General features: G+C 48.5%; 2 protein-coding genes across 2 annotated transcripts; both read right to left on the reverse strand.

Moving 5' to 3' along the window:
* Positions 1-376: 376 nt before the first annotated feature.
* LOC118077839 (zinc finger protein 774-like) lies at positions 377-15,994 on the reverse strand. Its single transcript, XM_060271015.1, has 7 exons — positions 15,685-15,994; positions 13,986-14,201; positions 11,937-12,933; positions 7,084-7,207; positions 5,667-5,787; positions 3,021-3,125; positions 377-2,002 (listed from the first exon to the last, which is right to left on the reverse strand). The coding sequence occupies exons 3-7, from the start codon at positions 12,923-12,925 to the stop codon at positions 1,080-1,082; spliced, it is 2,262 nt and encodes a 753-aa protein (XP_060126998.1). The 5' UTR covers positions 12,926-12,933; positions 13,986-14,201; positions 15,685-15,994; the 3' UTR covers positions 377-1,079.
* Positions 15,995-18,554: 2,560 nt separating this feature from the next.
* Positions 18,555-21,636, reverse strand: LOC132591601 (zinc finger protein 572-like). Its single transcript, XM_060270870.1, has 2 exons — positions 21,373-21,636; positions 18,555-20,198 (listed from the first exon to the last, which is right to left on the reverse strand). Exon 2 carries the CDS (start codon positions 20,182-20,184, stop codon positions 19,264-19,266), a length of 921 nt encoding a protein of 306 aa, XP_060126853.1. The 5' UTR covers positions 20,185-20,198; positions 21,373-21,636; the 3' UTR covers positions 18,555-19,263.
* Between the last annotated feature and the right edge of the window lie 1,450 nt (positions 21,637-23,086).

The raw sequence follows: 23,086 nt of genomic DNA on the forward strand, positions 1-23,086 counted from the left end.
GGGATTGTAGTATAGTATAGTAGTAGTAGTAATGGTTACAGGTAGGTAGCCGTGTTGGTCTGGATCGAAGTAAAATAAAAAAATTCCTTCAGTAGCACCTTAAAGACCAACTAAGTTTTTATTTTGGTATGAGCTTTCGTGTGCATGCGAAATCTGAAGAAGTGTGCATGCACACTGAAGAATGTATCTGAATGTATCTGAAGAAGTGTGCATGCACACGAAAGCTCATACCAAAATAAAAACTTAGTTGGTCTTTAAGGTGCTACTGAAGGAATTTTTTTATTTTAGTAGTAGTAATAATATTCAATAATAATAATAATAATAATAATAATAATAATAATAATATAATTTATTTATACCCGCCCATCTGGCTGGGTTTCCCCAGCCACTCTGGGCGGCTCCCAACAGAATATTAAAAACATGGTAAAACATCAGACATTAAAAACTTCCCTAAACAGGGCTGCCTTCAGATGTCTTCTAAAAGTCAAGATAGTTGTTTATTTCCTTGACATCTGATGGGAGGGCGTTCCACAGGGCGGGCACCACTACTGAGAAGGCCCCCTGCCTGTATAGCTTTGCCTGGTTGAAGGGACACCTCAATGGCACGGAATCTTTGTGACTTTCCAAAAAATGTGTGCCATTTCCAAATCAACAGCAGGCAGTCTTAACTGCACCTCTTTTTATTTTTGCAGCTGGGATCGGGTGGAGGCAGGGCGGAGTTCTTCATATCTGTTACAAGAATTGCAATCTCCTTTCCAACCCTGTGTACATCGCCAAAGCTTAATTTGTAATATACCAAAACAATGCAAAACAAGGAGTTTGATATAGAGGCAAATTCTCTACAAAAATTCTCAATAACAAACATGTGCAGAAAGAACAAGGTGTGCACATTAAGTGCACTTTGGAAAAAGACTCTACATTTTTTGGTTGCAGAATTTATTCTGATTGCAGAATGTTGAAATTGCAGAATTCCTTTGCTGCTTTGCTTGTTATTAGTATGCAGGAAAGTCTCTGCACGCTGCATTCTTGGGAATCCCATCACCAAAGCTGGAGGAGAGCTCCTCTCGACTTCAGGAAATCTAGCACTTCAGGGCAACTCCTCGTATGTGTCCTGCCTCGTGCCTCAGGTGGCTGGATTTGTAGCTGAAGCTCTTCCCGCATTTGCTACACAGATAGGGTCTCTCTCCCGTGTGGATCCTCTGGTGTCTCACAAGGTCTCCGCTCCGGAAAAAACATTTCTCGCAGTTCATGCAGTCGTACGGCCGTGGTGCTCTGCAGGGCCTGAGAAAGGCCGGGTTTCCTCTGAAGCCGAGGTGCTTCCTATGGTGCCTAGCCAGGTGGGAGCTGACGTTGAACCTTTTCCTGCACACGGGGCACTCGTACGGCTTCTCTCCCGTGTGAATCCGGTGATGGCGAATCAGAGCCGACTTGAAGTTGAAGCTTTTCCCGCACTCGGGGCAGCCGTAGGGCTTCTCTCCCGTGTGGCTCCTCCGGTGGTGAATGAAGTGCGAGATCTGAGTGAACCTTTTCCCGCAGTCCAAACATGTGTAGGGTTTCTCCCCTGTGTGGATCCTCTGGTGCTGAGTGAGGTGGCTGCTCTCCATGAAGCTTTTCCCACACTCTAGACATTGGTAGGGCTTCTCACCCGTGTGGAATTTCTGGTGCCTTTTGAAGGCGTTTTGATTGGAGAGTCCTTTCCCGCAATCGGGGCACTTCAAAAGGCTCTGGCTCTCGTCTGCCTTGCGTCTCAGATGCTTCCGGCTGTTCTGCCCGCAGGCGGCGTGTGCGTTCCCACTTCCACCTTGGTCCCGATGGACTCTGGGTCCTTTCCAAGTCTTAAAACCTTGGCAGCACTCAGTGAATCTCTCCAGATTTATTCGCCTCGCCGATCTACGAGGCAAGCAGGTCTCGAAAGTCTCTCCCGGCTCTGGATTCTGCAGTATTGTCAGCCTGGGAACTTCCTGATGAGAATTCTGCTTCATGTTGTTACTCATCCTGAGGACTGCAGGGGGAAATTAAAAGCTTTAGAGAAGATACTGTCCTAACCCAGGGCTGGGGAACCTGTAGCCCCCCAGAAAAAAAAGCCATTAGCTTTTTTAAAAGGTAAATTCACAGAGGGTGGTCTGCCAGTGACCCATTAGTCATGACAGCTAAAGCAGTGGTTCTCAAAAAAGTTTTGGAAATAAACATTTGCTCGCACCACACTGAATTATTTTTTATTGATAAGAAATGCAGTGGCAAACAAAAAGAAACCGCTCCTAGCAGTGCTTTATTCATAGCATACAACACAACTCAATAATATGATCATGGGATGTTCAGAAAGTATAAAACAATGCAGCTACACAAAAACACAAATCATTGCCAAAATATGATTATAAACGAGCCTGTAAGGTACAGATGTACCTTTAAGTACGTCTACAAACTCAAAGAGAAGCGTGAGCTTGCAGTATCACTTGATGCTCTTGGCTCTCATTTTGAAAAGAGATCCACATTCTGCAAACAACAACAAAATATTTTGCGACTAGACTAGGCTAAAATGTTTGAATGTTTATTTGATTGTCCTTGACTCTTCCCACCACACTTGCCATACTCCCCTGCCTTTGAGAACTACTGGCCTAAAGGATGGATTGGAATTAGCCTACTGCATAAAACTACTGTTTTTATGATCTAAATTCACATCCCGCCTTTCTCTCAAGGTGACATATGTGGCCCGCCCTCCCACGTTATCCACGGGGGTGAGAGAACTCGATTGCCTCAAATCTGCCCAGATAAGTTTCATCAGTGAATGGGGAGGGGGGATCTGAACCTGGGTTTTCCCCGAGTCCTAGTCCATGTCCTAAGATGTTGCCAGTCAGAGCAGGAAAGGTGGAATTTCTGTTCTCCATTACCAGCGAGGCCAGCATCCCATAGGCAATATTGCGGCCTGACCACAACACTGGTAAGAACCAGTTAACAGGGAACCATTAAAGGGCCGAGGAAGGCCGCTTTGCAAAGACAGCCAACCCCTTAAATCAACTCACCCAACCAGGGTCTCTTCCATTTGAGGGGCTCCAGGGATTCCTCCATCCAGGGTTCCTCTTTGCGCTCTATTTTGCAGATGAGCTCCGGTTTGATGGACAGGTGCCCTGTTGTGGGAGCAGAGGACAGCAACTTTATTCATTACTCGTTTCTTCCATTTATGTACCACCTTTTTCCTCCAAGGAGCTGAGGGTGGCATGCTAGGCTCCCCTCCTCCCCGTTCCATCCTCACAGCGGCCCTCCATTGGGGGCAGTAGCTGACCTAGAGTCACCCAGGGGGCTTTGTGACTGAGTGGGGATTCAGACCCGTGTCTCAGACCAACACTCTAGCCGCTGTACCACACTAGGATACAGCACCTTCCTTACAAACACGTCCAAGTACGACAGCAGAATATTGTTCCTATCCCTTATATACCCAACAGGTCACTGTGTTCTGCAGAAGAGTCTCTTTTCCAAGCCGCTACAGAAACACGCTCCACAACAGGCTTCCTCAACCTTGGCCCTCCAGATGTTTTGAGACTACAATTCCCATCATCCCTGACCACTGGTCCTGCTAGCTAGGGATCATGGGAGTTGTAGGCCAAAAACATCTGGAGAGCCGAGGTTAAGGAAGCCTGCTCCACAAAAACCTCAGAGCAGGGCCTTTGCTGTGGCTGCCCCTGATCTATGGAACAGCATCCCCCTTGAGATGTTGACAGGCACCACCTAGCTGCACTTTCCTAGAACATCTGAAGATTCTCACCCCCTGCTTTTCTAGCTCTAGCGACAAAAGTCTCTTACTTTCAGGAGGGGTTTTTTTTGTATCATTTTGAAAACGATTTCTAGCTGGTTTTTATGACTTATTTGTAAACTGCCTTGAGATGCACGTGGAAAGAGATTCATAAAATAAATAACAATAAATAGTAATACCTGTTCCGCATTTGTAAGAACTCAGACTAAGCCAAGGATGCAGGCTAGGCTTATTCAGTGGGGTCACAACTATGCTGGGGGGGGGGGCAGGGCTGGAGGCAAGGCTGGAGGGAGGGAAGAGATGGGGCACTGCTGCTCACTCACACATCCAGCCAGGAAGCCAATTGCCAGAGATGCCTGTTTTTGTTTCCCTTAGTGGTTGGGTTATGGGAGAAGCAGCAGCGAGCCACAAACACATCAGCTGCATTTTCCTGGGATTCGAGAAGGGCTGGCAGAGTGCATGGATTGGGTTCGCCAGGGATTGCAACAAATTAATAAGACAAATTAATGAAGAGGGCTATCTATGGCTCTTGGCTATGATGGCTATGTTCCTCCTCCACACTTGGGGGCAGCAATCCTTTTGAATATGGGTTGCAGAGAATTGAGAGCTAGGGTGGTGTACAAAGACTGAGGTTTGGGTTCCCACTCGGCCAGGGGGCTCACTGTGTGACCTAGAGGCAGCGGCTGCCTCTCAGCCTAGCCTGCCTCGCAGTGTTGTTGCGGGGATTAAAGGGGGGGTGGAGAACCACATGGCCACCTTGAGCTCCTTGGAGAAAAAGAAGGGAAACAAATGCAAATAAATAAAATTGCAAATGGGGAGAGTTGCTAGTTGCACTGCTTGCAGGCATCCCATTGGGGCATCTGGTGACAACGGAATGGCGGGCTAGAGCCCTTTGGGCTTATCCAGCAGCACTACTCTTCTGATGTTCTTATGCAGGCACCAAGTTGAGGAAAGGCTGGTTCAAACAAAATTCAGACTGGTGCCTGTATTACAATTTGCAGATGACAAAACCTTACATTTGCCTCCGAGGTCAGTTCAACGAAGAGGTGCTCTCCCCTCTGCAAACCTTCACACCTCTAAGCCAGCATATAGTAATAATAATACCGGTAATTACTGTGATACCTCGGTTTAAGTACACAATCGGTTCCGGAAGTCTGTACTTAACCTGAAGCAAACTTTCCCATTGAAAGTAATGGAAAGTGGATTAATCCATTCCAGAAGGTCTGCGGAGTACTTAAACTGAAGCGTACTTAACCTGAAGCGAACTTTCCCATTGAAAGTAATGGAACGTGGATTAATCCGTTCCAGACGGTCAGCGGCGTACTTAAACTGAAGCGTACTTAACCTGAAGTGAACTTTCTCAATGAAAGTAATGGAACGTGGATTAATCCGTTCCAGACGGGTCCACGGAGTACTTAAACTGAAAGTACTCAAACCGAGGTGTACTTAAACCAAGGTATGACTGTATTTATATTATATTATATTATATTATATTATATTATATTATATTAATTTATACATACATACCCCGCCCATCTGGCTGGGTTTCCCCACCCACTCTGGGTGGCTTACAACAGAATATTAAAATACAATAATCTATTAAACATTAAAAGCTTGCCTAAACAGGGCTGCCTTCAGATGTCTTCTAAAAGTCTGGTAGTTGTCTTTCTCTTTGACATCTGACGGGAGGGCGTTCCACAGGGCGGGTGCCACTACCGAGAAGGCCCTCTGCCTGGTTCCCTGAAACTTGGCTTTTCGCAGCAAGGGAACCGCCAGAAGGCCCTCAGCGCTGGACCTCAGTTTCCGGGCAGAACAATAAGGGTGGAGACGTTCCTGCAGGTATACTCTGTGCTGCTTCCAGACTCTCTGGAACACCACAGGGGACACACACACACACACAAGCAAGGGAGATCCTTACCCAGAGAGGTGACCGCTTCATAGTTGTCCACCATCACGGCCCGGTAGAGGTCCTTCTGCCATTTAGCTAGCTCCGCCCACTCGGCCAGGGAGAAATATACAGCCACGTCTTCAAACATCACCTGCAGCAAAGAGAAAGCGACCCTGGAATGGAGTTCCAGATGGCTCCGCTGGCTCTCTGCCAGAGGCTGTTATGCCGACAGCCCCCACGGACCTCATCCTTCATTGCAGGGGCTTGGAAGGGAGCCCCTTCCGATTCTACAATTCTATGACTGTTGCACTAAGGAGCTGCTTGAGGGTTTCCCATAAGGCCACTGTGAGAACCAGATGCTGGGCAAGATGGGCCCTTGGCTTGAACACAACCAGAATGATAGAATTTATCTCTTTGAGTTGAATTTAAAGTCAACAGTGTAAATAAGTTATGATGGATGTAATAATGGAATACTGAATGGTATAGTGTCTGTAAAACATGCAGGGATTTATGATGTGTAAAATGGTCAAAGGCCTGGAAACAATGCCTTATGAGGAATGGCTTAGGGAGCTGGGTATGTTTAGCCTGGAGAAGAGAAGGTTAAGGGGTGATATGATAGCCATGTTCAAATATATTAAAGGATGTCATATAGAGGAGAGAGAAAGGTTGTTTTCTGCTGCTCCAGAGAAGCGGACACGGAGCAATGGATTCAAACTACAAGAAAGAAGATTCCACCTAAACATTAGGAAGAACTTCCTGACAGAAAGAGCTGTTCGGCAGTGGAATTTGCTGCCAAGGAGTGTGGTGGAGTCTCCTTCTTTGGAGGTCTTTAAGCAGAGGCTTGACAGGCATATGTCAAGAATGCTTTGATGGTGTTTCCTGCTTGACAGGGGGTTGGACTGGATGGCCCTTGTGGTCTCTTCCAACTCTATGATTCTAACCATGGAAAGAGAAGAAGGGAAGTCTTTGATATCTTAAGGATGTAAAAATGAATACTTTAATTTGTAAAACAGAAAATTTAATATACGTATACAAAAAAGAGGGAGCACAGCCCTCCTTCCAACAATGTCCAAAAGATCTAATCCACATCCACCCACCCGCCCCTGTGCCACTAACAGCTGCTTGGCAGGCAGGCATTCAACAGGTGCAGCAGCTTTCCTCCATGGAAATCCATCGGAAGGCCACCAAGTTTCCGTAAGCGTTGTGTAGCTGTGGAAAGCGCAGAAGCCTTTTTTAAAGGGAAAGTGGGTCAACCCCCCTTCCAAAAAATAAGCGGGGGGCGAGTGGGAAAGAGAGGGAAGGAAGGAGGAAGAGGCGGTGGGAAAGCTTGACCTGTTGGTTTTATGCCTGCCGCCTGTTTGTATGGTTCATATATCCGCATCAGCACATGCTCTGCTGAACAACCGCAGGGGGCGCTTTTCTGAACTCTTTGGGGGAGTTCGCTCACTTTCAAGACGGCTGCAGTTGCTCCCTTTCCTCCGGGAGTTAAGGACGCCATCTCCATCCTTCTGGGTCCAGCGGGAGCCGCTTCCCCCTCTGAGCATGCGCGGTACGAACAAGAACCAAGGGAGCGTCATCCCAGGCTGGGGAGGCACCTGGGGAAACTCCGCGTCATGCGACCGCGCTTGACCCCGGAAGCTCAGTGCTGGCGAAGGCGACGAAAGGGGAAAGCGAGGACAGCCATTTCCGCCGCTCCTTTCCCCGGCTCCTGAGCTCCCTCTGGTGGCGCCACCAGGAAAGCCGAAACTCCGAGACATTTACCTTTCTAAATAACAAAGAAGCTCAGGAATTCTACAGGTGAAACTCGGAAAATATCGTCGGAAAGTGCATTTATTTCAGTAATGCAACTTATTTTTTTATTTTTATTTTTACAAATGCTTTCTTTTGGAAATTCCACAGTAATAAAACAAATAGTTACAATAATACAAAAAATAAACAAAAATAAGCATCGTTATTACATTTCATTAATTACATTCCATTTATAATTGACCCGCCTAACGACAAATAATTACAATTACAACAAACAAAGGCTTGACATATCATGTTTTGCATGTCATGCATCTATCTCTAATTTTCCAAGTTTCACCTGTAGGTGCCGAAATCCCAAGGAAACAGATAAGACTATTTATGCATGCGACCACGGCTGTGCAGATGTTATTGGCCCAGAGATGGAAAGAAGATAAAGTAGCCACCAGAGAAGAATGGCAGGTCAAGTTGATGGATTATGCCGAAATGGCCAAAATGACCGGAAGAATCAGAAATCAGGAAGACCAAAATTTCAATGAGGAATGGGAAAAATTTATAACTTATCTTAAAAACCATTGTAGTTAGTAGGATTGGAATATCACTCGCAGTTTAATGGTGAATTTTGGACACAATGGAGAGGTAAAAGAGTTTAGATTATCATAAAAGGTGCAGGAGGAAATGATTAACATTAGGACCCATAAAGGGGAGGAGGAAAGTCCGAGAGATTCCTTGGAATCTTGTTTTTATGTTGTAAGTTGGACACGTGACTGTAAAATTTTAATTTGCTAAACCAAATAAATTTTAAACAAAAAGGCTCCGGCAGATAGGATTACCATATTTTGAAGAGCTAAAAAGAGGACACATTTACCGACTTCCACTTTTAGCTATGGGATCACTACAACTCTCTTTTTAAATATACGTAGGCTGTAGAAACTGCAATATATTGCCAGTAGCAACACTCTTAACTTTCAACAACAGAATAACGACGATATCTACGTAGACCAGATTTTGTCCTGTATCAACAAGGCTCTTTTCGTGATTTGCTCTGCTGGAAAAGTCTAACGTATGAGGCAACGGGAAGCAATCTCCAAAATTCTGCTTGTGCTGTTGGATCTTTGATGGTTCCTTCACACATTCATGTGATGCTGCCTTCATGAAGTTTTAACTGGTGGCACAAGGGGGGGGGGAGTAAAAAAAAAATCCGAGGATGCAACCAAAATCTATTGTGAAAATAGAATACAAAATAAGGCCACTGGTCATTGCACACACTCCATTTATTGCAAGCAGGCAGAGTGATTACAGGCAGTGTCTATACTTCAGATACAGAAATGTAACCATTCATAGCCCTATTCAGAAGTTGGACAAACGCGAGAAAGAGAGGGGAAGTATCAGCCAGCCCTGTCCTCCGTTAATAAGTTGGAAAGTCCCACCTGCCGGCATCTGAAGGTACAGTGTAAATGTGCAGGGAGGCAGCCTTCACAAACATACACACAGGCTTCCATGCCATCAGGAATCCTGCACAACTAGGATTCCTGATAGTGTAACCCCCTTTGTTCATGCAGGCAAAGGCTGCCTGCTTGCACGTCTTTGCACTTTGTATGTGGGCACCACAAGTGGGGCTCATCAGCACAGCCCTGCTCCCACCTCCCAAGTTTGCCCAAAGTGCAAGGGAAACTTCCAAATGGAGTTTATATATTATAATGAACCAACTTGAGAGACTACAGTACTGTAATATGCACTAGTAAATGTATACAGTATACAGCAACATGCTGTATATAGTTGTTGGTCCCCCCCCCCGTTAAGTTGTAACAGTCTCTTATTACAAAATATTCGGGACCCAGGTGGCACTGTGGGCTAAACCACTGAGCCTAGGGCTTGCTGATCAGAAGGTCGGCGGTTCAAATTCCTGTGACGGGGTGAGCTCCCGTTGCTTGGTCCCAGCTCCTGCCGACCTAGCAGTTCGAAAGCACATCAAAATGCAAGTAGATAAATAGGAACCGCTATAGCTGGAAGGTAAACGGCGTTTCCATGTGCTGCTCTGGTTTGCCAGAAGCGGCTTTGTCATGCTGGCCACATGACCTGGAAGCTGTACGCCGGCTCCCTCGGCCAATAATGCGAGATGAGTGCGCAACCCCAGAGTCGGTCACAACTGGACCTAATGGTACCTTTACTGTTTACCTTTACTGTTTATTAATATACGGTAGTTACTTCCCCCAGCTTTCGGTTCTTCACATGGGCATCGGGGCAGCTCACAGCATCAGTTAACACAAACTACAATCTGCAATTTTTTTAAAAAACAACCCTATACAAAAACAAAAGCCTAGCATTAAAAGGCCCAGTGGAACAAAATGTTTTCCTTTTGTAAAAATGTCAAGAGACTTAAGAAGGAGGGGGACCAACAGGGCCTTTTTGGTGAGGAGTTTCACAAACCAGGTGCCAGAACCAAAAAGGCCTTGCCGCATGTGGCAGCCAGTCAGAGTTGGGACAAGAAGCAGAGCATCTGAGGGCAACTGCAGTGGGTGGGCTCAGGTGGGAGATAGCCCTTCAGAATTTCTGGCCCCAAACGATTTTTAATGGAATTTGTAGAGTAACCAACACTTTTGAGTTGCACTCACAAACAAACCGGGAACTGAACAACAATGTAGTTATATGTTCTAAAGCAGGCATGTCCAAAGTCTGTTTCGGGGGCCTAAATTTAATCTGGCAGTATATATGTCCTGGGATAAAATCCTTTAAAAAGCTCATCAACTTGAATCCTTAAAAAAGCTCAACAACTTTGGTTGGCCCTCACACATGTTCACTTCATCCAATCTGGCCCTCTTTGAAAAAAGTTTGGGCACACCTGCTCTAAAGAAAAAGGGCCCCAAGCATAGCTGCCAAGTACCCCGTTTTCCCTGGGAAACCCCCGTTTTTACTTACCTTTTCCCGGTGGTCCCCCGTATCACTTCGTCTCCCGTTTTTCTCCGTTATTTTCTCCTGCCGGCAGCCATTTTTTTTCTTTCCGATTTGCCCTTCTATGGGCACCAAAAATGCCAGCTTCAAAAGTCGCATCTACGCATGTCCGGAAGTGCATAGACGCGAGTTCCGGTGTCGGCGACGGCCATTTTTGGTGCCCATAGATGGGCGGAGCAACACCGGAAGTTGCGTCGACGCACTTCCTGACATGCGTACAAGCGACTTTCGAAGCCAGTGGCGGCCATTTTTGGTGCCCATAGAAGGGCAAAGCGACACCGGAAGTTACGTCGACGCAACTTCCGGTGTCACACGGCTGCTGGTCCCGGATTCTGCAGTCCGGGACTTGGAAGGTAAGGCCCCAAGTCATAAGCTTGGCTGCTGCTGTGGCCAGCCCCATGAGGCAGCCCCTCATGCCCCATTGCTGTAATACAATCTAGGGGATTCAACATCACATCTGACTACAGCAGGCATCCCCAAACTTCGGCCCTCCAGATGTTTTGGACTACAATTCCCATCTTCCCCGACCACTGGTCATGTTAGCTAGGGATCATGGGAGTTGTAGGCCAAAACATCTGGGGGGCCGCAGTTTGGGGATGCCTGGACTACGGTATATATTTTTCACTTAAGAAGCCCTCTTCCCGAAGTTGCCTCCACTTGCAGGCTGAACAGGTAGAGAGAAGGGGGGAATGTGCCTTGTGACATTGCACACCTTACGGCCTCATCAGCCCTGCATTCAGTGTAACACCTGAAAAGGGGATCTACTCACATACAGCTGAGTAGGATCCCTTTTTCAGGCACGGCAAACAGAGCCAGTAAGTAAGAATCCCTCTCCTCCCTACACTGATGCAACTTTCTGAAAAAGGCTATAGATTCCACACCAACTAAGAAGCATACCCTGACAGGCCAATATAAAATGTTTAACAGGCGGTTTTAAATACTTTCCTATAGCAGTTGATCAATAAATCCTCTAGCTTTAAGTCTAAGGGTTTTTCCACCTCAGAAAAGGGGGGGGGGAATTAATGTTGGATTTTTAATACTGGATTTCTGCAGTAACTATCTTCTTGCTGAATGCCTAGATTTTTTCCCTGTCTCCTTCCGTCCTTCTCGGTGCACTGCTGTTGATCTGTAGCAAAAAACAAAACAAAAAAACAGCTCTCATCAAGTGTGCAGTTTATACACACCTGTATAAATTCACCTTCAAAATTCTAATAAAACCATGCCCATTGCTATGAGGCACACACTTGGAGGAATACCAACGGTACGTCATTACCTGCAAGCTACTGCTTAGAGACCAGTGTTCTAGATCAGGGTTTCCCAAACGCGGGTCTCCAGCTGTTTTTGGACTACAACTCCCATCACCCCCAGCTAGCAGGACCAGGGGTCAGGGACGATGGGAACTGTAGTCCAAAAACCGCTAGAGACACAAGTCTGGGAAACCCTGTTCTAGATCCTTTCTAGAGGTGAAATTATAGTCCCGTCAATAGAACTGTAGAGCTGGAAACGGGCCCAAACCGCCATCTCTAGTCCAAGTCCCCTGCGATGGAGGAACCACGGCTAAATAAGAAGGCTTATCTGTCGCCAGCAAGTCAGAGCTTTTGCCCGGCATGGACTCTCTGGTGTGAAATAAGGTGCGATTTCTGATTGAAACTCTTCCCGCAGTCGGAGCACTTGTAAGGCTTCTCCCCCGTGTGCAGCCGCTGGTGTATGACGAGGCCCGAGTTGAAGCTGAAGCTCTTCCCGCAATCCCGGCACAAGTACGGCTTGCGTCCCGTATGGACGCCTCGGTGCGAAATGAGGTGCGACCGCTGGTTGAAGCTTTTCCCGCAGTCCGAGCACTTGTAAGGCTTCTCCCCGGTGTGGATGCGCTGGTGGATGACGAGGCCCGAGTTGTAGCTGAAGCTCTTCCCGCAGTCGAGGCACTTGAAGGACTTCTCCCCGACGTGGGTCCTCTGGTGCGACAGCAGGTGGGATTTCTGGCTGAAGCTCTTCTCGCACCCGGGGCACTGGTACGGCTTCTCCCCCGTGTGGATGCGCTGGTGGATCACCAGGCCCGAGTTGTAGCTGAAGCTCTTCCCGCAGTCGAAGCACTTGAAGGGCTTTTCTCCCATGTGGGTGCCGCGGTGGGAGGTCAGGTGCGAGCGCTGATTGAAGCTCTTCTCGCAGTCGGGGCATTTGTAGGGCTTCTCCCCGGTGTGGATCCGCTGGTGCACCATGAGGCCCGAGTGGTTGCGGAAGGTTTTCTCGCAGATGATGCACAGGTACGGCTTCTCTCCCAGGCGGACAATCGAAGGCCGGCGGAAGTTCTCCCCCGGCTTGCTGCGCCTCCTCCCGCCTCCTCCAATGTGGATCAGCTGCTGGATCACTATTTGCTCAAGATTCCCGAAACCCTGCTCCTTGCGTGGCAGTGCAGCTCCTTCTCGGCTTTTCCCGGAGACGGCTCTCTCTCGCTTCTCCAGCAAGTCTCGGCCCCCGTTCTCCCTCTCCCGCTTGCAGCTGCGGGAGACCATCTCTTCCGAGCCGCCCACCAGCACTGCCGTTGTTTCGGGCTCTACCTTCACACATCTCTGTTCCTTCAGCTCAGCCGCCATCCCATCGCCTATTGAGACAAACAGAGCTCAAAACCAGAAACATTGGTCTTGCTCCAACATCTCCTCTCTGGGGACTTTTAGAAAGTAGTCAAGGCGGATCTAAAACCACTGAGGCCCAGTACCGAGGGCCTTCTGGCGGTTCCCTCGTTGCGAGAAGCAAAGTGCAAGGAACCAGGCAGAGGGCCTTCTCGGTGGTGGCACCCGCCCTGTGAAACGCCCTCCCATCAGATGTCAAAGAGAAAAACAGCTACCAGATTTTTAGAAGACATCTGAAGGCAGCCCTGTTTAGGGATGCTTTTAATGTTTGATCGATTATTTTATTTTATTTTTCTGTTGGAAGCCGCCCAGAGTGGCTGGGAAAGAGCTGAAAACATTCCTCACAAACATACACATTATTTCCCCCCTCATCCCAAAAAAGCAGTTTTGCTGCATCAGATAAAAGGCTAATCTAGCTCAACACTCTCGTCTCCCAGAGTGGTAAAAAAAAGATGCCTCAGTAAGCCAAGGAAGGCTTGGAGCCGATAGCCCCCTCTCTTGCTGCCACTTTAAAAAAAGGGGGGGGGTATTCAGTGGCACAACCTGAACAACAGCCACCTCTGCATCATCCTCAACACTCCTGGTCAGGGTTGGGGAAGCTGTGGACCTCCAGATGTTGATGAACTACAACTCCCATCATCCCTGACTATTGACCATGTTGGCTTGGGCTGATGGGAGTTAGAGTCCAACAAAACCTGGATAGCTTCAGGTGGTTCCCCATCCCTTCCCTAGGACAGTGTTTCCCAACCTTGTGCCTCCAGATGTTTTGGGACTACAACTCCCATCATCCCTAGCTAGCAAGACCAGTGGTCAGGAGTGATGGGAATTGTAGTCCGAAAACAGCTGGAGGCACAAGGTTGGGAAACACTGCCCTAGGAACTGTGCAGGGATTTTTTTTAGCCGGAACTCAGTTCTGGCCCCTCTCTGGTGGGCGCTGTTGCCATTCTAAGAGGTTCAGGGTTAGCTCCAGCACCCCTTTTTTAAAGAAAAATAGCACTGCCACTGACTGAGCCAGTCTTGGTACCTGGAGGGAGCTTCACGTTTTCTGGAGCACTGTAGACGAATCTCCGTGGGATCAGTATTTATTACGCTGAAGACGCTTAGAAAACGAAGAAGGCATGCACATCCTTCAAACATCTAGTGAAGGTGATACGCGATGCAACCGCAATTGGCAGGCAATTCCTTGCAGGTATCCACGAGGTGTTTGGAAAGATCTTGATCCATGCCTGCTCCTGTGGACCTGAAGAAATTAAAAAAAACATTAAGTGTTCCAAGAGCGGCCAGCCCCCACTGCCATACAATTTCATTTCAAGTTACAGGTAGGTAGCCGTGTTGGTCTGACGTAGTCAAAACAAAATTAAAAAATTCCTTCCAGCAGCACCTTAAAGACCAACTAAGTTTTTACTAAGGTCCGTATAGTTAAAGCTATGGTTTTCCCAGTAGTGATGTATGGAAGTGAGAGCTGGACCATAAAGAAGGCTGATCGCCGAAGAATTGATGCTTTTGAATTATGGTGCTGGAGGAGACTCCTGAGAGTCCCATGGACTGCAAGAAGATCAAACCTATCCATTCTGAAGGAAATCAGCCCTGAGCGCTCACTGGAAGGACAGATCCTGAAGCTGAGGCTCCAATACTTTGGCCACCTCATGAGAAGAGAAGACTCCCTGGAAAAGACCCTGATGTTGGGAAAGATGGTGGGCACAAGGAGAAGGGGACGACAGATGACGAGATGGTTGGACAGTGTTCTCGAAGCTACGAACATGAGTTTGACCAAACTGCGGGAGGCAGTGGAAGACAGGAGTGCCTGGCGTGCTATGGTCCATGGGGTCACGAAGAGTCGGACATGACTAAATGACTAAACAACAACAACAACAAAGTTTTTTTTTTGGTATGAGCTTTCATGTGCATGCACACTGGGGGGGGGGTATCACTCAGAAGGGTGGTGGAAATGGGTGATTGACTGACTGATAGCTGTTGACTACGATTGTGCAAGACCATTTGCAGTCGTTCACAGTCATCAACAGCTATCAGTCAGCCAATCACCCATTTCCACCACCCTTCTGAGTGATTACCCCCCCCCACACACACCCTTTCCCTACATAAGCACCAGGGGACTTCTGCTTCAGTGTATCTGAAGAAGTGTGCATGCACACGAAAGCTCATACCAAAATAAAAACTTTGTTGGTCTTTAAGGTGCTGCTGGAAGGAATTTTTTTTATTTTGTTTCAATTTCATTTCAGTTGTTGTTTTGGGGAGGCAGGGGATTATTGGGTTGTTCTGATTTTTATTATATATTTTGTGTTTTTATATTGGGATTTGATGTTGTGAACCACCCCGAGACCTGCGGTATACAAATTTAATAAATAACAGTAAAATATACATACACCCACACACATATACACAGACACACCTGTGAAAAGAATGAATGAATGAATGTGTTTGTTTCTTTTTTTTCATACTTGTTTGTTTGGGTTATGGGTTTCTATGTACGTTTTGGTCTGAGGCATTCGGTGGAATACTACAGTATAAAGCGCTTCCTACCAGAATCCAGTAGAATTTTATTATTCAGCATATGCCAAGATAAATATACATTCCCCCGGGTATGCCAATTCACACAGTTCACACAGTTAACAACAAGCAACTCTAGACATCTTGGTATTGGAAAACGTTGATTTTAAGAGGGCGCAGCGGCGGACAGAAGCCCACCTTGGACAGAAGCCCACCTTCAAAACGTCTGGAGAGAGCGTCTGGTCTGGAGAGAGCAAGTCATTTCCTTGCCCTCCGCCCACGGATCCCCGCCCGCTCGTTCACCTGAGCAGTTTCCCGCTCGCGGCGTTCGCCAAGGCCGGCGCGTTCTCCGAGGCAGTAGTCTTCCCTCCGGTCCGCCGAGGGCTCGGCCTCGCGGCTCTCCGCTCGCTGCAGCCGCGGAATGACGATGGCGGCCGCTCTGTTGATACTCCAGGAAATTCGTCTGTCGTCCCCCCCCCAAACCAGCTGATCGGAGCTGGGGGGCGGGGGTGGAAAAAGAGCAGCGACTTCCCCGGGATCAACGAGCAAGAGCCCTCTGCTGGCGCGGCGCGAGACCGGAAAGCACCCGATTTTGGCACTTAGTTCAGAGACTTTTTAAAGGAGATCGCTAGCTTTTCCTTTCTTTTTCTTTTCTTTTCTTTCTTTCTTTCTTTCTTGAATATAATTTAACCAGCTCAGTATTTAAACAGGGACGGAAGGACCAAACACGCACGTTGCGGCGTCCCTTCCGAATTGCATTTCTAAATGCTGAAAGCTCCTCGCAAGCAGAAAGCCAGTGCTTCAGGGGGAAAGCTTTCCAGTCCAGTCATTTGCTTGCAGTGCGGGTTTACTACCGGTATTATCGCAGGTAGGGACTATTCAAAAGTGTAATTTTCTTATATGCACACTGAAATCAGTGCCGGATTTACGTACAGTATAAGCTAAACAAGCTATAGCTTAGGGCCCCACTCTTTTCCTTCCCCCCCCCAAAAAAATCACTATTGATATACTTCTTCTTAATTGTATTTCAGTTCAACAATTACTTTGACAAAATAAATATTTTGTTATGTGCAAATGGCTTTAGATACCTATTAGGTCCATAAATTACCATATAGCATATATTCAGCACAAAAAAATAGCGACAATTTGTTGCGGACAACGGACAGCTGGACATATAAAGGGCCCCATTGCCTTCAGTAGCTTAGGGCCTCATCAAACCTAAATCCGGCCCTGACTGAAAGTATGCAGAAGAGGCATTGCTTCCTTGCAACCTGACCACTGCACTTAACTCCCATCTAGATTTGCAGACCCAGGTGGCGCTGTGGTTAAACCACTGAGCCTAGGGCTTGCTGATCAGAAGGTCGGCAGTTCGAATCCCTGTGACGGGGTGAGCTCCCGTTGCTTGGTCCCAGCTCCTGCCAACCTAGGCAGTTCGAAAGCACATCAAAATGCAAGTAGATAAATAGGAACCGCTACAGCGGGAAGGTAAACGGCGTTTCCATATGCTGCTCTGGTTTGCCAGAAGCGGCTTTCTCATGCTGGCCACATGACCTGGAAGCTATACGCCGGCTCCCTCGGCCAATAATGCGAGATGAGCGTGCAACCCCAGAGTCGGTCACGACTGGACCTAATGGTCAGGGGTCCCTTTACCTAGATTTGCAGAACTTATAAGACTTGTTGCCCATACATATGTGTGCTAGAATTCACATTCTTCCTCTGAAGCGTTCCAAGATGAGATGCTTCATGTCAAGTGCAGGGTTGGCCCAAGATAGTGTGTTGCCTGAGGCAACGGGCAAAAGTGGAACCAAGCCACGCCCAATCACCGGACCCACCAATGCCCACTGGCTTGTGCTCCCCATGGACCCACCCACTGCTGTATTTGGCCTTGAGGGCAAAAAGGCCACCAGCCCTGCAATACGTGTTGAGCAACACAGAAAGGATTAAAAAGCCAGGATCTGACAAGGGAGTTGCAAAGATAAGAGTGTCCTGCATGGAGCAACTCTCTACCTTAATGTTGGTAGTGGTAGTAAGGTAAAGGGACCCCTGACCATTAGGTCCAGTTGTGACTGACTCTGGGGTTGCGGCGCTCATCTCACGTTATTGGCCGAGGGAGCCGGTGTACAGCTTCCAGGTCATGTGTCCAGCATGACTATGCCGCTTCTGGCGAACCAGAGCAGCACACGCAAATGGCGTTTACCTTCCCGCTTGGAGCGGTACCTATTTGTCTACTTGCACTTTGACGTGCTTTCAAACTGTTAGGTTGGCAGGAGCTGGGACTGAGCAACGGGAGCTCACCCCGCCGCGGGGATTTGAACCGCTGACCTTCTGATTGGCAAGCCCTAGGCTCTGTGCAGGGTCGGCCCTACGGCAAGGCTGGGTGGCGCAGGGCGCCAGGGCGCCGCCGTGCTGGGAAACAGGGCGGGGGGGGGCGCCTGAGGGATCTTCGCACCAGGGCACCAGATATGCTTAAGACGGCCCTGGCTCTGTGGTTTAACCCACAGCGCTACCCGCGTCCCTTTGTAGTAGTAGTAGTAATTTGTTATTGTTATTATTTTACCCAACCCATCTGACTGGGTTGCAACTCTGGGAGGCTTCCAGAATATATAAAAGCATAATAAAACATTAAACATTTAAAACTTCCCTATACAAGGCTGCCTTCAGATGTCTTCTAAAGGTTACATAGTTGCTCATATGCTTGACATCTGACAGGAGGGCGTTCCACAGGACAGGCGCCACTACTGAGAAGGCCCTCTGCCTGGTTCCCTGTAGCTTTGTTTCTCGCAGTGAGGGAACCGCCAGAAGGCCCTCAGCACTGGACCTCAGTGTCCGGGTTGAACGATGGGGATGGAGATGCTCCTTCAGGTGTACAGAGCTGAGGCTGTTTAGGTCTTTAAAGGTCAGCGCCAACACTTTGAATTGTGCTCAGAAACGTACTGGGAGCCAATGTAGGTGTCTGGCATTCACCATTAAAGGATTTCAGGAAGCAGGCCTGTGGAAGTCCTTTTCCTGAGAGCTCTCTGAGCAACTCACCAAAGTTTTGGGAAGAGGTCTTATAATGGGAGACTTCCAAAAGACATTCCAGGGTTGCATCCTATTTCCCTTACCTTGCAGTTCTTATTTGTTAAGCAGAAAGGCACCAGGATGACGACACAGAGAAGGAGGAGGAGGAGGTAGCACCTACAGTATTTATTTGAGTCAATCTCTTCGGCTCAGGAAGGTAACAAATATAAAATGCAAACAATTTTTTCAAATAAATACATACATACATACAAATACGGTTCACCCCAGCTTATCTTGAGCCATCAAAAGTCAGCTGTTGGATTTAAGCAGGGGTAGGCAACCTAAGGCCCGTGGGCTGGATGCAGCCCAATCGCCTTCTCAATCCGGCCCGCGGACGGTCCAGGAATCAGCGTGTTTTTACATGAGTAGAATGTGTGCTTTTATTTAAAATGCATCTCTGGGTTATTTGTGGGGCATAGGAATTTGTTCAATTTATTTTTTTTCAAAATGGTCTGAGGGTTGGTGGACCGGTCCACGGCTGAAAAAGGTTGCTGACCCCTGGATTTAAGTGTTTTAGTACTGATACAGTGATATATTCATATGTGTGTGTTGTGTACACAAACAAACAAACAAATAAATACAAAAGAATAATATGGAAAGATTCCTTCCCCCAAGTGGCTTACATTGTAAAATGGAATAGTAATGGAGAGGCATATGGAAGAATACACTAAAAAAAAGTATACTCCAACTTAAGATCTGAGCACACACGGATGATTTCCCAGTATTTCGAGCGTTTAAACAGGTTTCGCTGCTGTGTGGATCTTCTGATGCCTGGCAAGGTGCGAGATCCATCGGAAACTCTTCCCACACTGTGAGCACGAGTAGTGCTTCTCTCCCGTGTGCACTCTCCGGTGTGTAAGGAGACTTGCGTTCACGTGAAAACCTTCCCCACAGTCAGGACATTTATAAGGCTTCTCGGAGGTGTGCACTTTTTGGTGCTTGATGAGGACGGAGCTGTAGCTGAAGCTCCTCCCGCACTCGAGGCACTTGTAGGGTTTCTCGCCCGTGTGTATTCTCTGGTGAATAAGGAGGTTTGAGCTCCGGTTGAAGCACTTCCCACAGTCGGAGCACTGGTAAGGTTTTTCTCCCGCGTGCTCGATCTGGTGCCTGATGAGATCAGAACTATACCGGAAGTTTTTCCCACACTCGAGGCATTTATAGAGTTTCTCCCCTGTGTGGGTTCTCTGGTGGGTAATGACATGTGAGGAGTGGTTGAAGCTCTTCCCACAAGTCATACAGGTGTATGGCCTTTCGCCTGTGTGGATTCTCTGATGAGCAATGAGGTGCGAACTCTTACTGAAGCTCTTCCCGCACTCGGCACACTTGTAGGGCTTCTCACCCGTGTGGACTCTCTGATGCGCATTGAGGGCCGAGGTCCTGTTGAAGACTTTCCCGCAGTCTGGGCACGGGTGCTGTTTCTTTGACATCCGCTTTCTTTGTTGAACAGGCAGCTTCCTTGCTTCCTTGGAGTCTCCTTGGGAAGGGACACACTTCTTCTGCCTTTCTGATTCAGAGCACTTGTTCGCTTGTGTTTCTGGCCCCTGTTGATTTTCAGAATCATCATCTACTTGGGAATGACTCCACGGGGATATTTCCGCTGCTGCCTTATGCAGCTTCACCTGTTCAGGACTTTCCTTCTGAAAGGTCTCCTCCATTTTCTAGTCAGTGTCTGAAATAAAATAGAATCCAGACTTTTTTAAAAAAAACTAGTACTGCATCTATCAACCAGAGCTACTGGAATATATAATTCTAACACAGGGGCCAGCAACCTTTTTCAGCCATGGGTCGGTCCACTGTCCCTCAGACCATGTCGTGGGACGGCTTATATTTTTTTGGGGGGGGGGAATGAACAAATTCCTATGCCCCATAAATAACCCAGAGATGCATTTTAAATAAAAGCACACATTCTACTCATGTAAAAACACCAGGCAGGCCCCACAGAAATAGATGCATTTTAAATAAAAGGACACATTCTACTCATGTAAAAACACGCTGATTCCTGGACCGTCTGCGGGCCGGATTTAGAAGGCGATTGGGCCACATCAGGCCCACGGGCCTTAGGTTGCCTACCTCTGTTCTAACACATCCTTAGAATTAAAGAACAGGGCACATTCTGAGCATATTCTGAGCCTAGGAATTAGTTATCAGTACCAAAGCTGAATTTTGCCCACAGACTCTTCAGAAGTTCTCTCCTGCTTTGCTTTCTTCATTTCCGCAGCCTAATTTTGGTGGGGGGAGTTATTTTGTTACTACTGTTGCAGTGGGGTGTCATAAACCCATCCTGATCTAATGCAAGCTACCCAGCCATCTATCTACAGTACTAACCAGATGCCTGCGCAAAGCCCTTAAGCAGGACCTGACTGCACCCTTGCTCTCCCCACGTGTGATCCCCCAAAACTGGCGTTCGATGCCAGAGCATACTGCCTCCAACACTGGATGTGCAACATAGCCCTATGGGCTACTAGTAGCCATGGAGAACCTTTCTTCTCCTCCTGGTTCGCATCTCCTGCTGCAATGCCAAACAAAGGTTGAAATGTGACCTGGATTACTAATCGGCGTCAAATCATGTCGTGGTGCAACCTCCCCTTCTCCCCCTGCAGACGGAGCTGTTGCTTATCATTAGAGAGCTCACACCCCACCCCTCTGGTGTGAAAATAATCACAAAAGAAACCATCTCCTCTGCTCTTCTGCGCCCCTCTCCTTCGCGCGCAACGCGTGCCGATTCCATCCTTTGCCGCGTTCCTTTTAAGCGCGCTCGCGCGCGCGCATCCCCAGCGCCACTCGCAACTTTCATCCCGGATCGCGCTGCCCCCACCGCGCTTCCTGGCATCTATCTCACTCACCCGGGATCTGCGGGTTCCCGCACGAGCCTCCTCGCATCACCCCCCTCCCGCCTATCCCGGGGAGCGCTTGACAAAGGCTGGGGCGCGTCAGTTCCCACTCCGGTCGGGCCCTGAGAAGGAGGAGGAGGAGGACGAAGCGCAGCGCTCCGGGCGGCTGCCTCTCTGCCTCCCGCCTGCAGGCTCCCTCGGAGGAGAAAGCGGCGCTGCAGACGGCGTTGGCGTGGCCGACTCGGAGCCAGGATGTTCCTGAGCAGAGGAGGAAGAGAAGAGCAGCTTCCTCTCGGCTTGGCGAGCTTAAAGCGAGAGGCCTCTGGTGGCCGCGGCAACTTTCGGCACTGGGGCGCCGCGTGGGTTTCTCATAGCCAGCCCTCCACCCGATCCCATGGGTGTAGCCAAGGGGGGCAAGGAAGGGCAGATGCCCCCTAAATAAAGTAAATCAATACAAAATGAGGTTCGCCCCCCCACAACATAAAGCCTGGCTACCAGGGGGTACCAACTTGAATAAAATATTTGGGGGGGGGTATGCAGGTAAGCCGTGCCCCACATAATCACATGATGTGGTGCATGCACACCATTTGAATGACAATGCCATTCTCAAATATTTTATTGGGGAGGGTCAAAGCCCCCACGGCCCCCAGGAGTTGGCTCCTATGCTGGCTACACCCATGCCCGTTCCCAGGATTTGGGGTGGGCAGAGCTCCAGGAAAATGAAATAATAATAATAATAATAATAATAATAATAATAATAATAATAATAATAATAAAAGATGTGAGTCTTGATGCACATGAAAGGGTGCCTTCGCCATTCTGGTCCACAAACCGGATTCGTGGGATGGGAAAGTCCCCATCCTACTTACAGGAACTAAGGAGGAAGAACCGATCAAGGCACTGCTACCACCTCCTGGGATGATATATTACATCGTAAACTGGTAGCAAGTAAGAAAGCAGGAGGCTGCTGGCTGAGGGCAGATTGAGGTTATGGGGCAATGGCCCATTTGCCCTAAAGCAGCGTTTCTCAACCTTTTTTGGGCCAAGGCACACTTGTTCCATGAAAAAAATCACGAGGCACACCACCATTAAAAAAGTTAAAAAAATTAACTCTGTGCCTATATTGACTATATATAAAGTAAAACCACCCCACCCTCCAGTCGTTTGCACTGAGCTTTGGGAAAGAGGAGGAGAAATATTGCCATAAAGATGTGTCCTGTAAAAATATCCATTGGAACCCGCGCGACCCCCCGGGAGCAACGGGCCTGCCCCTCCTCAGTTCAGGCCAGGCGCCTCACCTTCTGCAGGGCGCGCACGTGCTCCTCGCCGAAGAGGCCGCTCACTCCCTTGTAGACGCTGCTGGCTGCCCTCCGGAGGCTGTTCTGCTTGTCGGCCCGCGGCCTCGCGCCGACCAAGCCCCGGGCGCCGCCAGCAAGAGCAGCGAGAGCGACACAAACAGCAGCAGCAGCACCCGCCGGCCGCCTCTCACGTCCGAGGCCGTGGTGGTGGCTGTTGAGAGCTGCGCTCGCCCCGTGTCGTGACCTGGCCGGCTTCCTTTTCGGCGGGTCAGTGCTGTTTATTGGCGGCCGCCAGGTACGTGACAATGCAAATCGCCCTTCTCGTCGCCGCACGTCGCGGCACACCAGCCAGCGTCTTGCAGCACACTAGTGTGCCGCGGAACAGCAGTTGAGAAACGCTGCCCTAAAGGCCCAGCTGCCATTGTTTC

The sequence above is a fragment of the Zootoca vivipara genome, chromosome 2, assembly GCF_963506605.1.
Source record: "Zootoca vivipara chromosome 2, rZooViv1.1, whole genome shotgun sequence".
Lineage (NCBI taxonomy): Eukaryota > Metazoa > Chordata > Lepidosauria > Squamata > Lacertidae > Zootoca > Zootoca vivipara.

Bases quoted from the DNA above. Each gene is read 5' to 3' on its own strand.
- LOC118077839 (XM_060271015.1), bottom strand. From the start codon at position 12,925: ATGGCGGCTGAGCTGAAGGAACAGAGATGTGTGAAGGTAGAGCCCGAA. The intron at 5,788-7,083 runs GTGAGCGAACTC...TCTTTGCTGCAG, and splicing joins CAACTGCAGCCGTCTTGAAA to GTGATGTTTGAAGACGTGGC. The intron at 2,003-3,020 runs GTGAGTTGATTT...TTCCCCCTGCAG, and splicing joins ATGGAAGAGACCCTGGTTGG to TCCTCAGGATGAGTAACAAC.
- LOC132591601 (XM_060270870.1), bottom strand. From the start codon at position 20,184: ATGGAGGAGACCTTTCAGAAGGAAAGTCCTGAACAGGTGAAGCTGCAT.